This window comes from Nomascus leucogenys, chromosome X (genome assembly GCF_006542625.1).
Source record: "Nomascus leucogenys isolate Asia chromosome X, Asia_NLE_v1, whole genome shotgun sequence".
NCBI lineage: Eukaryota > Metazoa > Chordata > Mammalia > Primates > Hylobatidae > Nomascus > Nomascus leucogenys.
Window position 1 is genome coordinate 121,244,460 of NC_044406.1, and position 13,630 is coordinate 121,258,089.

The following is a 13,630-nucleotide window of genomic DNA, read 5'->3' on the forward strand; positions in this document are numbered from 1 at the left end:
GATGTTCAAGCAAATTTGGGAAACAGCCTTAAGTGATGAGAAGCCAATCAAAGCTTTTTCTCTTTTAATTGAAAATTGTTATTTTCTCAAATGTGTCTTTGTTTTGGTAGTTGATTAGACTAGAGTTAATTTAACCAGAATTTTAATTTATTACACATGTTTGTCAAGGAGCAATTAAGTGTATTTCTGCTGTGTTAAACATTGGGAAATGGTCTGTGTATTTGTAAAGTCTATTCGATTTCAAGTCTAATTATGTATCTGTAGTTAGTTCCTACAGTTAACAGATGTGAATTTGTGTCAACTGCAGATTTCTAACTGTTTTCTCATCGTTTCTCCCATGTTGTTCCTTCTTCATTTTATCTATGTGTAGCACATTTCTAATATTTACATCATTTATCCAATGTTTTGCAAAATGGAAAATGTCCCTACTGACAGCTTTTTAAAAAATTCAAACAACAAATAAAAAAATTAAAGTTATTCACAGACTCTTGTACTTCCCAGAAATAACTTCTGTTAACACTGTGCTGTATATACTTCCAGATATTTTATGCACATATACAAAAATGGAATCATAGTATACCTTCTGTCTTTTTTAGTTAATATGTTGAAGATCTTTTTGTGTCAACGCTTTAAATATCTACCTTGTCTACCTTAATGATTGCATGGTATTATATTGTATGTATACAACTGTCCCTTGGTGTCCCCCCACAGGAGACTGGTTCAAGGACTCCCTCAGAAAACAAAGTTGGAGGATGCTCGAGTCCCTTATATAGAATGGCAGTATTTGCATATCATCTACGCTCATCCTCCCATATACTTTAAATCATCTCTAGATTACTTACAATAATGAAAACAATGTAAATGCTATATAAATAATTGCTATACTGTATTGTTTTAAAATTTGCATTATTTTTATTATTGTACTCTTATTTTAAAAATATTTTCCATTTGTGGTTGGTTGAATCAGTGGATGTGGAACCCATGGAAATGGATAGCCAATTGTATATTATAACTTATGTAATCAGTATCCTTTTGAAAGACTTAAACGATGGTCCAATACTATACCACTTTTTGAATGAATGAAGTAGATCTGCATGTGCTGCCATAAAAAGATATCCAGGAAGTAATATATGGTTAAAAGAAAACCCTAAACGAAATTGCAGAACAGTATGTGAGCTATGGTCCTATTTTTGTAAAAATGTTTGTGACATGTATGTATATAGACATATACCTACATACCTAGAATACACACATACTCACACCTAGAAAAATGCCTGGAATATAACATATCAAATGTTAACAGTAATTACCTCTGATGAGTGAGACATTTATTTTTTTGGTTACACATCTGTATTATCACAAATCTGAATTTGTTACAATGAATAAGCAAAGCATTTTTTTATGTAGCTATATATATATTCAGGATATATATGTTTAGAATATATAAATTTGGAATAGATATATGAAATTCCATGTGGAAGTTGTGTTTTTTGTGAAAGTTGACAGTTTTAGAGCAGGAGTATGTAAACAATTAGAGCTGAGCCTTAGTTTAATCTGGAGAAAGGCATGTACCGAGGACAAGGATAGGTGGTAGAGACACTATAGAAAGGAAAAACCATAGGACCTGACAACTAATTCTATGTAAGCGCAGAGATAAGGGTGAGTTTAAAAAAGCTCACTGAAAGAGCTTTGGAGATAGCATTAACCTGAGTAGGGAAGCCAGAGGAGCTGATTTTAAAAGGAAAATCACGACTTCAGAGCCTAGAAAGATATATTAGTTGCCTACTGTTACAAAATAATTTACCCTCAAACTTAGTAGCTTAAAACACCAATAATCATCTATTATTTATATGGCTTCTGTAGATCAGGAATGCAGACTTAGGCTCAGCAAGGAAAAGTTGTTTCTGTTTCATGATGTCTGTGTCCTCAGCTGGAAGATCCAAAAGCTGAGAGCTGGAAATCATCTGATGGTTCTTTCACTCACATTACCTCACAACTGAGGTCAGGCTGGTGACAGGTGTCAGCTAGGGGCCTAGCTGGGACTGTCAGCCAGAACATCAACATGGAGCCTCTTCATGTGGTCTGGCTTCCTCACAACATAGTAGCTGCATTCCAAAGGAGAGCATCCTGACAGAGAGAGAGAGAGAGATCCAGGTGGAAGCCATATTTCCTTTTAGAAGCTTGCCTTGGACATCACACAGCATTGCCACCGCTGTACACCATGGGCCAGTGTGGTTATAAGCCCCTTTCCCCACATTTAAGAGTGTGAAACACAGACCCCCACCTCCCAGTGGGAAGAGTGTTAGTCACGTTACATTGTAAGGGCATGTGGGGTGGGATAAATGTATAGGTATGGCCATCTTTTAAAAATGAATCTGTCACACTGCATCGTACTTTAAGGTGAATTCGACTATTCATGGCTTAATGAATTATCACTTTGAGAAAGATAGGCATTTGGCTAAGGAACCCAGCAGCCCACAATGCCTTAACCTAAATAAATAACTCACTAAAGTTGCAGAAGCTACATTGTTAAGGGGGGACCATGATTTCAGGAAGGGTGCTTTAATCTTTAAAAGGCTCAATATAAAAATTAAAAAGACTCAAAAAGTCTTTCATATGGCACACACAGTCCTCTATGATCTGGCTTTTTGCTGAATTCTTGGGTTTCATCTTCCAACTATTCCTTAACTCACACCTTAAGTACAAGGTATGCCAAATGTCTAGGAGTTCTTTGAACATACTATTTGAGGTCAGGTTCTCTAGAAGCAGGGATTCAGGTCCTTGTAATTTACTACAGGAGAGTTTCAGGAAGAAGTGGGTGAGGGAAGCAGGACAGGGCAGGGGAGGAACCTAAGCAAGAATGTGGACTCACTTAGAGAGAGGGTTCGGCTGCTTCCCCAAATCTGGGAACCATGAATGACACCACAAAGATGATCCCATCTTATATAAAATGGCAGTATTTGCATATCATCTACGCTCATCCTCCCACATACTTTAAATGATCCCATCTTTGTTAGGCAGTCATTGGCTGCAGGTTGCGGGGGACGGCGGCGGGGGGGAGGTGATGTGACTTGGTGCCAAAGAGGCTCCCATTCCTGAGGAGAACTTTCCAGAGAAGGGGAGGGGCAGCCGACATTCACAGCAGCTGTGGGATGGGTGCACTGGCCAATAAAGAGCACCTGAGCAGACCACTAGTTGGGGCTACCACACATATTAATCTGTTTCAAGGCCTCAGACCCTGGCTCCTACTAGTCCCTTTATTTTGGGAGACAACTGCTTCTCTTTTTCTTTCTTTTTTTTTTTGTCATTTTTTTGAGACCAAGTCTCACTCTGTCACCAAGGCTGGAGGGCAGTGGCATGATCTCAGTTCACTGCAGCCTCTGCCTCCCAGGTTCAAGTGATTCTCCTGCCTCCACACCCTGCTAATTTTTGTATTTTTCATAGACAAGGTTTTGCCATGTTGCCCAGGCTGCTCTCGAACTCCTGACCTCAAGTGATCCACCCACCTTGGCCTCTCAAAGTGCTGCGATTACAGGTGTGAGCCACCACACCCGGCCTCAACTGCCTCTCTTTTTCATCACGAATTCTTCCTTTCAGGTCAAGTTCAGATACCACCTCCTCCAGGAGGCTTTCCCTGATGACTGGCTAAGTCCTACCCTTCTGTGCTCACATAGAACCTTGTGCGTTTCCCACATTGTATTGAAAATATTTGTTTCTATTCTGGCCTTCCCCAGTGGAATAGAAGCTCATCAAGGCAGAAGCCATGTCCTGTTTATCTTTTCACCCCAGGCATTTAGCAAAATGTCAAGTAGAGCAGGCCTAAATAAATATCTGATGAACTGAACACTAAGTAAGTGATTTCTGTGGCCCTACAAGGCCAGCCAGCTCTGCTATCAATAGTTCTTCATTCTCCATTTGGTAGAAGGGAAACAGGCAAAATTGGGAAAATTAAGTTATTTATGACAAATAAGCTAGGTATGGCGCTTCTCACTACACCTAAGTAAAAATATGATTCTACTGTTGTTACATTTTACAGGACATGTTTACAAAAAACGGAACAACAGACAGTGGGGCCTACTTGAAGGTGGAGGGTGGGAGGAGGGAGAGGAGCAGAAAAAATAACCATTAGATCCTAGGCCTAGTCCAACAACTTCCCGTGACATGAGTTTGCCTATATAACAAACCTTCACATGTACTCCCAAACCTAAAATAAAAGTTAAAATAAAATAAAGGACATGTTCAAACATAGTTTAAGTGCTGTCATTTAGAAAACATAGCCTTAAGGAGAAGAGGGAAGAATGATGAAACTTATGCTTTAGCAAGAATCAAAATCTTTCTTTTTTGTCAGTGGAAATGTCTTGGTATAGAAGCTATTTAAGGATTTTTCACAATACTAATCCTCCCCAGAAGTTAAAAGGGAAACTAAAGGCATGTTAGTACTATGGACTAAATAAGATGCAAAGAACCCAGCCAGGAGAAAAGCAGTGAGGGGATGAATTTAAGTGATATAGAAGGTAGAAATTCAACAGTACTTGATGGTCTGTGGATGTGGAGGAGGAAAGAGACAGAAGCATCTAGTTTTCTGGAGGCAAGAGAGGCTGAAGCTGGCTGTGGCAAGGTCCTCCCCACCACCACGCTTAGAATTCACTCTCTGTGCACTGTGTACATCCCTGGTGTTCCACACACAGAATAATGGCCCTCTTGCCTGTGAGTTCCACAGGAGGCATGGGCAGTGGCTTCAGGGTGGTGAGGTATGAGGAGAACACCACAGAAAATGTGAAGAGGAAAGACCAAGATTCCAGGGCCTCAGCCCAGAGGCTCCAACACCCTGACTTGTGAGAGGAAGTTACCCAAGTGGCAAGACTCGCTGGGGAGCTTTGTGTGGGCTGCCCTGGGCCAACTTTCATAACCAGCTATTTTTATTTTTAGCCTACACCACCTCTCGGAGTAACTAAGTCTATCAATGTCCATATAACTTGCTCTGCCTGGGTCCTGGGCAGAAGGGAGCCACTAAGAAGGATTGTGCTAGGCATTTGGCTGCCCTTGATCAACAGATGTCTGGATCTCACCTCAGCTCTCTGGGCACCCCAACATTACCATCACCCCTCACTGCTCACCAGCCCTTCTCTCATCAGGTTTCAGAAAGGGGATTTCCTGAGCATGGGTAGAACAAGTGTCCACAGGCAGATCACAGCAAATTCAGGTCTCATACAGTCCCACAAGATGGGTTATCCAAGGCCAGTCTTTTGAGGGCTGAGGGAGCCCAGTCTTCATGCCTGGATGACTCACTCCCACCATCCTCTCTCTGGCCCCTCTGCATCCTGCTCTCCTGCAGGGCAGTGCCCGGGTTTTCTGTGCTTCTCTGCCAGTGAGCTGGTTCCATGCTGGGCTTCTTCTAATGTGTTTCTGGGCTCTTAGACACCCAGCACATACCCTCTCATTCTGGTATTGTTCCTGCAGAGTGGAGAAAAGGAGCTTGGGCTCGGGGGTCAGGCAGCTGACCAGTGGAGGGACCTCAGTTTCCTCACCTTCACCTGGGAAAAATAGTAGGCCCTACCTCACAAGATTGATGCCTTGAGATAAAATGCGCAAAGTGCCAAGGCCTTTGCCTTGTACATAGTTAGTGCTTAAAAAAAGAAGCACTCACAACTGTAGTGTATTCTCCCAAAATCTGTCTGGGAAGCTTCTCCCTTCTTCAAGGCTTATTTTTATACTTTACTCAGCCAGCTTGCTTCCTAGTAATTTTTACATTGGTGGCCCACAGACAAGTCAAACTCACCTTGCCCCCTGCACAAAGATTAACTTTTTACCTGACTTTATTTCTTCCATGGTAGTTATCACCACCTGACATACTAGATATTTACTTGTTTATTTATTATAAATGCGCCAAGACAGGGAATCTTGGCCTATGTATCTAGATCTTGGAACAATGCCTGGCACTGCTTAAAAAATAATTGTTGAATAGCCTCCACCTGCCCCAAAATGCATCTCTTCTTTTGTCTTCTGTCTCAGTGAGTAGCCCCACAATTTCCCTATCGCCCAAGCTGGAATGCTGGTCACCCTTGACTACTCCCTTTCCCTACACCCCATGTTCAGTCAATGGCTAGGACCTGACTACCTTACCGTCTAAATGTACCTGGCACCCATACACTTCTCTCCACCCTCTTGTCACCACTACAATTCAGCCCACCTAAATTACAGAAATAGACTCCTCACTTGTCTTCTGGATTCCATTTTTGTCCTCATCTAACCCATTCTCTGTGCCGAGGATAGAATGATATCACCAAAACCTGATCTGTTGAGAATCATTCAATGGTTCCTTGTTGTCTCCACAATAAAATTTAACTCCTTACAGGGCTCACTAGGCCCTGCATGATCTGGCTCCGGCTCACCTCTTCAAACTCATTTCTATCCATTTCTCCCCTCTTCCTATTCCCCTACTCCAGCTCCTCTGCATTATAGTCATAGAGAACTTTCCTTTTTTTCCAAGGGGTCTCTGTCAGTCTCTCTCACCATCTCATCCACATCTCCATTTCCTGCCTGGGACACTCTTCCTCCTTCCCTGTGTTATTCCTCACCCCCCACCAGCCTCCTTCACCAGGCTAATTCCTAAGCAAAGTCAGATTCTATAAGAAACTTCTCTGTATGCCCCCCTGACATATCCACCCCCTCTAGAATATACTTTCCTTCTTGGTGCTTCCATAACACCCTGTATTTCCTCTCTTATAGCACTCAATATAGTATCACATCTATTCTTTTGACTATTTTCCCCACTAGAATGTAAGCTCTACAAGGGCCAGAACTGTATCTATTCTTGCTTTTATTTAACACAAATAGAGCTTACTCTGTGCTTAGCATTTCTCTAAGCTCTTCATAGGCTGGGCACGGTGGCTCACACCTGTAATCCCAACATTTGGGAGGCTGAAGCGGGAGGAATGGTTGAGCCTAGGAGTTTGAGACCAGCCTGGGCAACATAGCAAGACCATGTCTCTACAAAAAAATAAGTAAAAGAATAAGTATTCATTTAATCATTATTACAATCCAAAGAAATATTATTATTATTACCATTATACCGATGATGAACCTGAGGCAGAAAGAGGTTAAGTAAACTTGTCCCAGGTCACATAGCTGGTAAATGGCAGAGCTGGAATTTGAACCCCCAAATCCAAGCTCTTAACCACTACAATATGCTGTTTCCCTTTTTCCCACATGCATACTCATTGCCCGTCATATAGAAGGTCCACCCAAGAAGTATTTGAATAAAAGAAAGAAGAAAGAATGACTAAATGAACAAAGATTGTGGAAATAACACAGTCCTTTGTGGAGACAGTGAGAGGAAAGGAGGTAGCCATGGAGTGAGACAAAGATTAAGTTTAAGGGTCAGTGAAGGTGGAAACAAATGGTCCAAGGTGTAGGAAGACCCCAGGTGAAATTGCAGGAGATGAAAAACAAGGTAGTTGGGAGTAGGAGCTCGGGAAGGCATGTAACAAGTAGCTCTGCAATCAACAAAGGAAATACAGAACACACCATTGGACTTGGCCAGAAGTAGGCCACTGGGGACCTCTGGGCAGTTTCCATGGAGTGCAGGGAAAGAAACCAGATTGCATGGGCTTGAGGAGACAGAGGGTGGTGGAGAAACCAGACAGGGAGATTTTACTCCCCTCTAAACCATGAAAGGTGGGCTTTGGGAGGGGGTAGTAACCAGGTTAAGTAAGGTCTTTTTGTCAAGATGTAGTAATTAGGGCCGGGCCTGGTGGCTTATGTCTATAATCCCAGCACTTTGGGAGGCTGAGTTGGGATGATTGGCTGCATCCAGGAGTTCAAGACCAGCCTGGGCAACATAGTGAGACCCCATCTCTATAAAAAAAATTAAACATTAGCCAGGTATGGTGGCAAGCACTTGTAGTCCCAACTACTCAGGAGGCTGAGGTGGGAGGATCACTTGAGCCAGGGAGGTTTAGGCTCTAGTGAGTTGTGATCACACCACTGTACTCCAGCCTGGGTGACAAGAGTATGACCCTGTCTCAAAAATAAAAATAAAAATAAAATATAGTGATTAGGGACTGCTTAAAGACAAGAGGTGACAAAACTTGGGAGAGTGAAAAATCAAACTGACTGTCACCAAAACAAAGCATCAGCTGTACGGTGGTGGACCACACCACAACATAAAATGTAAACATGGGGCAAAGTCTGTGAACACTTGTGTGAAGAGAATGAAGGCCAGGAGAGCAGTATATGAAGAGCAAGGACTTGAAGAGGAAAGAGGAAACTCTTTTCAAGAGCTCACAAGTTCAAAAAAAGTGAGAAAATCAAAAAGAAGACAGGATGGTTAATGTAGGCCATAGAGCCTGAAATCTGGGAGCAGTTGGAAAGAAGATTTGACTGAAGGAGACAAACAGTGAGCAGTGGCCCCAGAAAGAGCCATTTCATAAGGAAGCATGAGTAGAACAAAAGGGAAGTTGCCAGGGTTCTGGGTAAGCAGTAAGGACTGTCAGTTCAATGCCTTGGCCTGAAGGGGCCTCCTGGAGCCCAAATCCAAATGGCCCTGGATCCACAGGGACAAGGGAGCTGGGTCTACCACCCTGCTCCCATGAAAGATGGCAGGCAGGGGGCAACACGGAAGGGCTGGGTAACCCTAGGAAAGGAGCTACAGGATAATACCCCAAGCACCTGGAAAGACGATGAAAGAATGAAAACCACAGTACATTTGACAATTTCTTTCTGTAACCATTTATGGAGCAAGTACTTCGCACCAGGCATTGGTTATAGGATCTGGCTGCTCTCAAGGAGTTTACATTCTAGTACAAGAAACAAACCCACAGCAGAAATAACCTATAACACGAAGAGGCTGATGTTCTGTAGCAGAGAAAGATGTAGAAAGGGTTTTGTATGGTTTAGTGCTGATATATGCCAAAGAAACACAGTGGAGAAGTCCACACACTTTCTAGCATAATACAGAGCTTACTTTCCTCCAGGAAGTGACGAAGAGAAGGTTCTTGGTGACAGCTTGGGATTTGGTTTAATCTGAATAAGCCCATAAATCCGTTACATGGTGTTTTTTTTTTTTTGTATATTGCCATTTTTGTAGTTTATACTGAGACACAAATATTTTTCAATTCTATGTTTACATCATTTCAATTCCATTTGCATTTATGCCAGAAAGAATCAATAACATGTCTTGTTAGAAAAAAAAATACATTAAAAGGCATTCACCTGCATGGGGAGAATATCTTGTCCTTAGAAGGTCACTCTATAGGTCCATGCATATCCTTGACCACAGGAGCATTGTGTGACTGAGACTATTTGTGTTTCACTAATGCTGGTAAGTTGTTTTTGAAAATCGTCTCAGTAATATTGACGTTGGAAGAACTTTTTACAATTCTTTTAATGTAATTTTTAACATAGCCCCTTTTCTGATTATAAAAGTAAGGCACACTCATTGAAAAGTTGGGAGGTTGCCGGGCGCGGTGGCTCACGCCTGTAATCCCAGCACTTTGGGAGGCCGAGGCGGGCGGATCATGAGGTCAGGAGATCGAGATCATCCTGGCTAACACAGTGAAACCCCGTCTCTACTAAAAATACAAAAACTTAGCCGGGCGTGATGGTGGGCGCCTGCAGTCCCAGCTACTCACGAGGCTGAGGCAGGAGAATGGCATCAACCCGGGAGGCGGAGCTTGCAGTGAGCCGAGATTGCGCCACTGCACTCCAGCCTGGGCGACAGAGCGAGACTCCGTCTCAAAAAAAAAAAAAAAAAAGAAAAGAAAAGTTGGGAGGAAAGTATAAAGGAGATTTTTTAATGTCATCTTAAAATACCATTTGTAAACTGGGGTATATCATGGCTCAGCAGTCCTTATTCTCCTCTCTCATACACACATACACATATAGATATTCATAAAATAAAATATAAACTCCTCATAGGAAATCCTGTAATTCTTCAACCAAAGGCTAGTCTAAGCAACAAGTCAACCCAATGCGTTTATTTGGTGGGCTGAAAGTTTGTACAGTATTACTCAATATTGACTTTAACAGGCTAGGCACGGTGGCTCACACCTGTAAACCCAGCAATTTGGGAGGCCAAGGCAGTTGGATCACTTGAAGTCAGGAGTTTGAGACCAGCCTGGCCAACATGGTGAAACTCCATCTCTACTCACAATACAAAAATTAGCTGAGCATGGTAGCACATGCCTCTAGTACCAGCTACTCAGGAGGCTGAGGCAGGAGAATCGCTTTAAGCTGGGAGGCAGAGGTTGCAGTGAGCTGAGATCACGCCACTGTACTGCAGTCTGGGCAACAGAGCAAGACTCCATCTCACAAAAACTGTGAACTAGGCAAAGTTTGTTTCCAGGAAATAATCACATTCCCATCTTAATAATCCCATCCCTATCTAATATTAGGCAGAATTCTTAGGTGGCCCCATGATCTCCAATCCTTGGTGTTACATCCTGTATAATATTCTTTCCTTGAGTGTGGGTGGGACCTGTGACTTTCTTCTAGTCAAGATTATCTACATTACATAAGGCTCCATCTTGGAGTAAGAGATTTCTCTGCTGGCCCTGAAGTAGCAGCTATGTTGTGAACAGCCAGTGGAGAAAGCCATATGGCAGAGATCTGCAACAGAAGGTGGACCTGAAGGTGGCCTCTGGTCACCAGCAACAGCCCCAAGGAAATGAATTCTGCTAGAACTCTGAATGAGCCTGGAAGCCAATTGTTTCCCAGCTGAACCTCCAGATGAAAACAGCCTGGCTGACGCGTTGACTGCAGACTTACGAAACTAAGTAGAAAACCCAGGTAAACTTAGACCTCTGACTCATGGAAACTGTGAGATAGTAAATGCTTGTGTTGTTTTAAGCCACTAAATTTGTGATAATTTATTACACAGCAGTAGAAAACTAACACACTGCCCCCAACAGTCCTATATTTTTTGTACCCTAGCCCATGTAGGCATTGCCCTTCTACATTGACATTTGTATCAGAATGGAAATGGGGGCTTCTAGTATCTTTTTCATCCTTATTTCTTTATTAATTTCCTACATTCCACCAGAATGGCCTGAAATGCACCATACATAGTACTATCTTTGGCTGAATTTTTGTTCATACCACTCCTTCCAACCCAGATTCCCTCTCTTCCCTCTTTGTGCCTTGTTCATGAAATCCTATGAATTTCTAGACCACTGGACCATTGTTTCCATAGCACTTTTTAATTTGCATCCTTGTTTGTCCCTGATTATATACTGCCATATGATTTCTTTTAAAATCGTATTTCTCTGAGAATGTTATTGAATGTGCATATATAATATATAAAACATATACACAGAACATACATATATAAATATAGAGTGTACATAAAATATATAAAATATATTTTTTTGAGATGTTATCTCATTCTGTTGCCCAGGCTGGAGTGCAGTGGTGTGATCTCAGTTCACTACAACCTCCGTCTCCTGGGTTTCAGTGATTCTCCTGCCTCAGCCTCCCAAGTAGCTGGGACTACAGGCACCTGCTACCATGCCCGGCTAATTTTTGTATTTTTAGTAGAGACGGGGGTTTCACCATGTTGGCCAGGCTGGTCTCAAACTCCTGCCCTCAAATGATCCACCCACCTCGGCCTCCCAAAGTGCTGGAATTACAGGCATGAGCCACCGCACCCGTCCAAAATATATAAAATATTATGTACATATATGTCATCATCTCTCCTCAATGAAATCGCAAACTCATTGAAGCCCTGGATTCCACACTGTGCATAGTAATTGCCAGGAATACACAAGTCCAAATTTTAAAATTGTGTCATATGAAGTAGCCAGTCAAGTGGTTGGCCACTTACTGAGTCTCTTCACAGAGCCAGACTTCAGAGTATCCGTCATTGTTACCCTAACCTCAGGGAGCTGAATTTTCCTCTACTGAAAATTGAATACAATGCCATCTGCCATAATTAATTCAAAGATTAAACAAGGCTACCTTGGGTGCCTGGCTCTTCATAGGCAATAAATGTGAGTTGGGAGCCTGCCCCTGTGGTCCCAGCTACTTGGGAGGCTGAGATGGGAGGATCACTTAAGCCCAGGAGCTGGACGCTGCAGGCAGCTATGATGGGGCCACTGCACTCCAGCCTGGGCGATCAAGCGAGATCCTCTTTATTTATTTATAAAAATAAATAAATAAATAAATAAATAAATAAATAAGTGAGTTGAATCACAATCTAGGTTTGCAAACCTCCATGTGTAAAGGCTGCGCAGAGGGAACAGTGGTGGAATTATTGCAGGCAGGCCAATGTTTCAAAGAGCTTAGTGAAACTGAAGAAGCTTGTGCATACAAAAGGCCAGTTTAGGTAACTGTAACTGTGTTTAAACTTTAGTTCCCTTTCTAAGTAGATATATGTGGAATGCAAGGCCAGCAACCAACTCACAAATACTGATCAAGACGGGGGAGGGATCTAACGGAATGTGAGTACGTCCTGCCAGGAAAGAAGTTTGCTGCTTCTGAAATATTTTCGTCTTCGCCACTGGCAGGATTGATCGATTGCAGTTAGCAAAGAATTTTCTGTGCAAACTGTCCAAGCATCTGCTTCTGTACTTCTGTACAACTGTTGCTCAAATTCACTCTTCTTTTCGAATCACCATCTTTGAAGAGCGACAGAAAAATCCATCTAAACCATCCGAACTAATCATTCGAACTGCTTCCAAGTCCTTTAAAGGAGAATCCTAATGAGGGTCCGTAACACTTCCCCTTATCCTCTGCCTGGGTTCAAACTTCAACTCCCAGGGTTCGCCCAAGTCCCTCCCCCAGTCCTGTCATCTAATGAATATGCAAATACCACATAATTGGCAGCCAATGGCATGGGTTCTGGTCACATGGTGCCGATGGTAGGTGAGCAGACAGAAGTTGTCAGTGAACAGAGACGGCGCTCAGTCTGGGGCGAGCGCTCTAGTGAGCGCGGACGGATGCTTAGGCAGTAGTCCTGGCAGCGGCAGTAGTGGTGGCAGCAGAAGAGAGGAAGGGGGAGGGCCCCCAGGGCTACACACGCTCACACTTTCAAGTTCCCTTGGAGGGAGAGGAGGTGGGGCTGCAGAAAGAGGAGGCCAGGAGCGGTCCCATCCGTCCCGTCCCGTCTCCCCCTCTTCCTCTTGCTCCTTGCCCCCCGGCTCTGCGAGAGTTGAGGGTTCAGGTCGCCGTACGCGGCAGTGAGGACAAGAGGGCCGGGAGAGTGGGGAGCGCAGGCAGGAGTGCGGGGGAAGATGCCCATCCTGCTGTTCCTCATAGACACGTCCGCCTCTATGAACCAGCGCACTGACCTGGGCACCTCCTATTTGGACATTGCCAAAGGCGCTGTGGAGTTATTCTTGAAGGTAAAGGGAGGGGAGGGGAGAGATAGGGAGAGCTCCCGAGGGATTTCAGGGTGTGGATTGAGGTGCTTCTGTAACGTTTGTATCGCCCTCCCCCCTCCTTTCCTACGCGACCCCCTCCGTCATCCCTTGCCCCGCAGCTGCGCGCCCGGGACCCGGCCAGCCGCGGAGACAGGTACATGCTGGTCACCTACGACGAACCCCCATACTGCATCAAGGTAAAGGGGCTACGGGTGGGGGGACAGGCGGGAAGCGGGAGCAAGTCGGCGGGGGCTGCTTACCCCCCTGCCCCC

At 43.7% G+C, this 13,630-nt stretch overlaps 1 protein-coding gene and 1 pseudogene across 10 annotated transcripts in view; one reads left to right on the top strand and one right to left on the bottom strand.

Moving 5' to 3' along the window:
* LOC100607508 overlaps positions 1-11,861 on the bottom strand; it is a 58,371-nt pseudogene extending 46,510 nt beyond the window's left edge.
* A 295-nt stretch (positions 11,862-12,156) lies between these two features.
* Positions 12,157-13,630, top strand: part of INTS6L (integrator complex subunit 6 like) — a 59,165-nt gene continuing 57,691 nt past the window's right edge. For 2 of the 10 annotated variants that reach the window (XM_030806872.1, XM_030806875.1), the window contains exons 1-2: positions 12,902-13,340; positions 13,478-13,555. In XM_030806872.1, coding sequence (XP_030662732.1) covers positions 13,230-13,340; positions 13,478-13,555 — 189 coding nt within the window. In that variant the 5' untranslated portion in view covers positions 12,902-13,229. Of the gene's footprint in view, positions 13,341-13,477; positions 13,556-13,630 lie in introns of all 10 variants that reach the window. The other 8 variants (XM_030806876.1, XR_004028701.1, XR_004028700.1 and 5 more) reach the window with 8 other exon arrangements.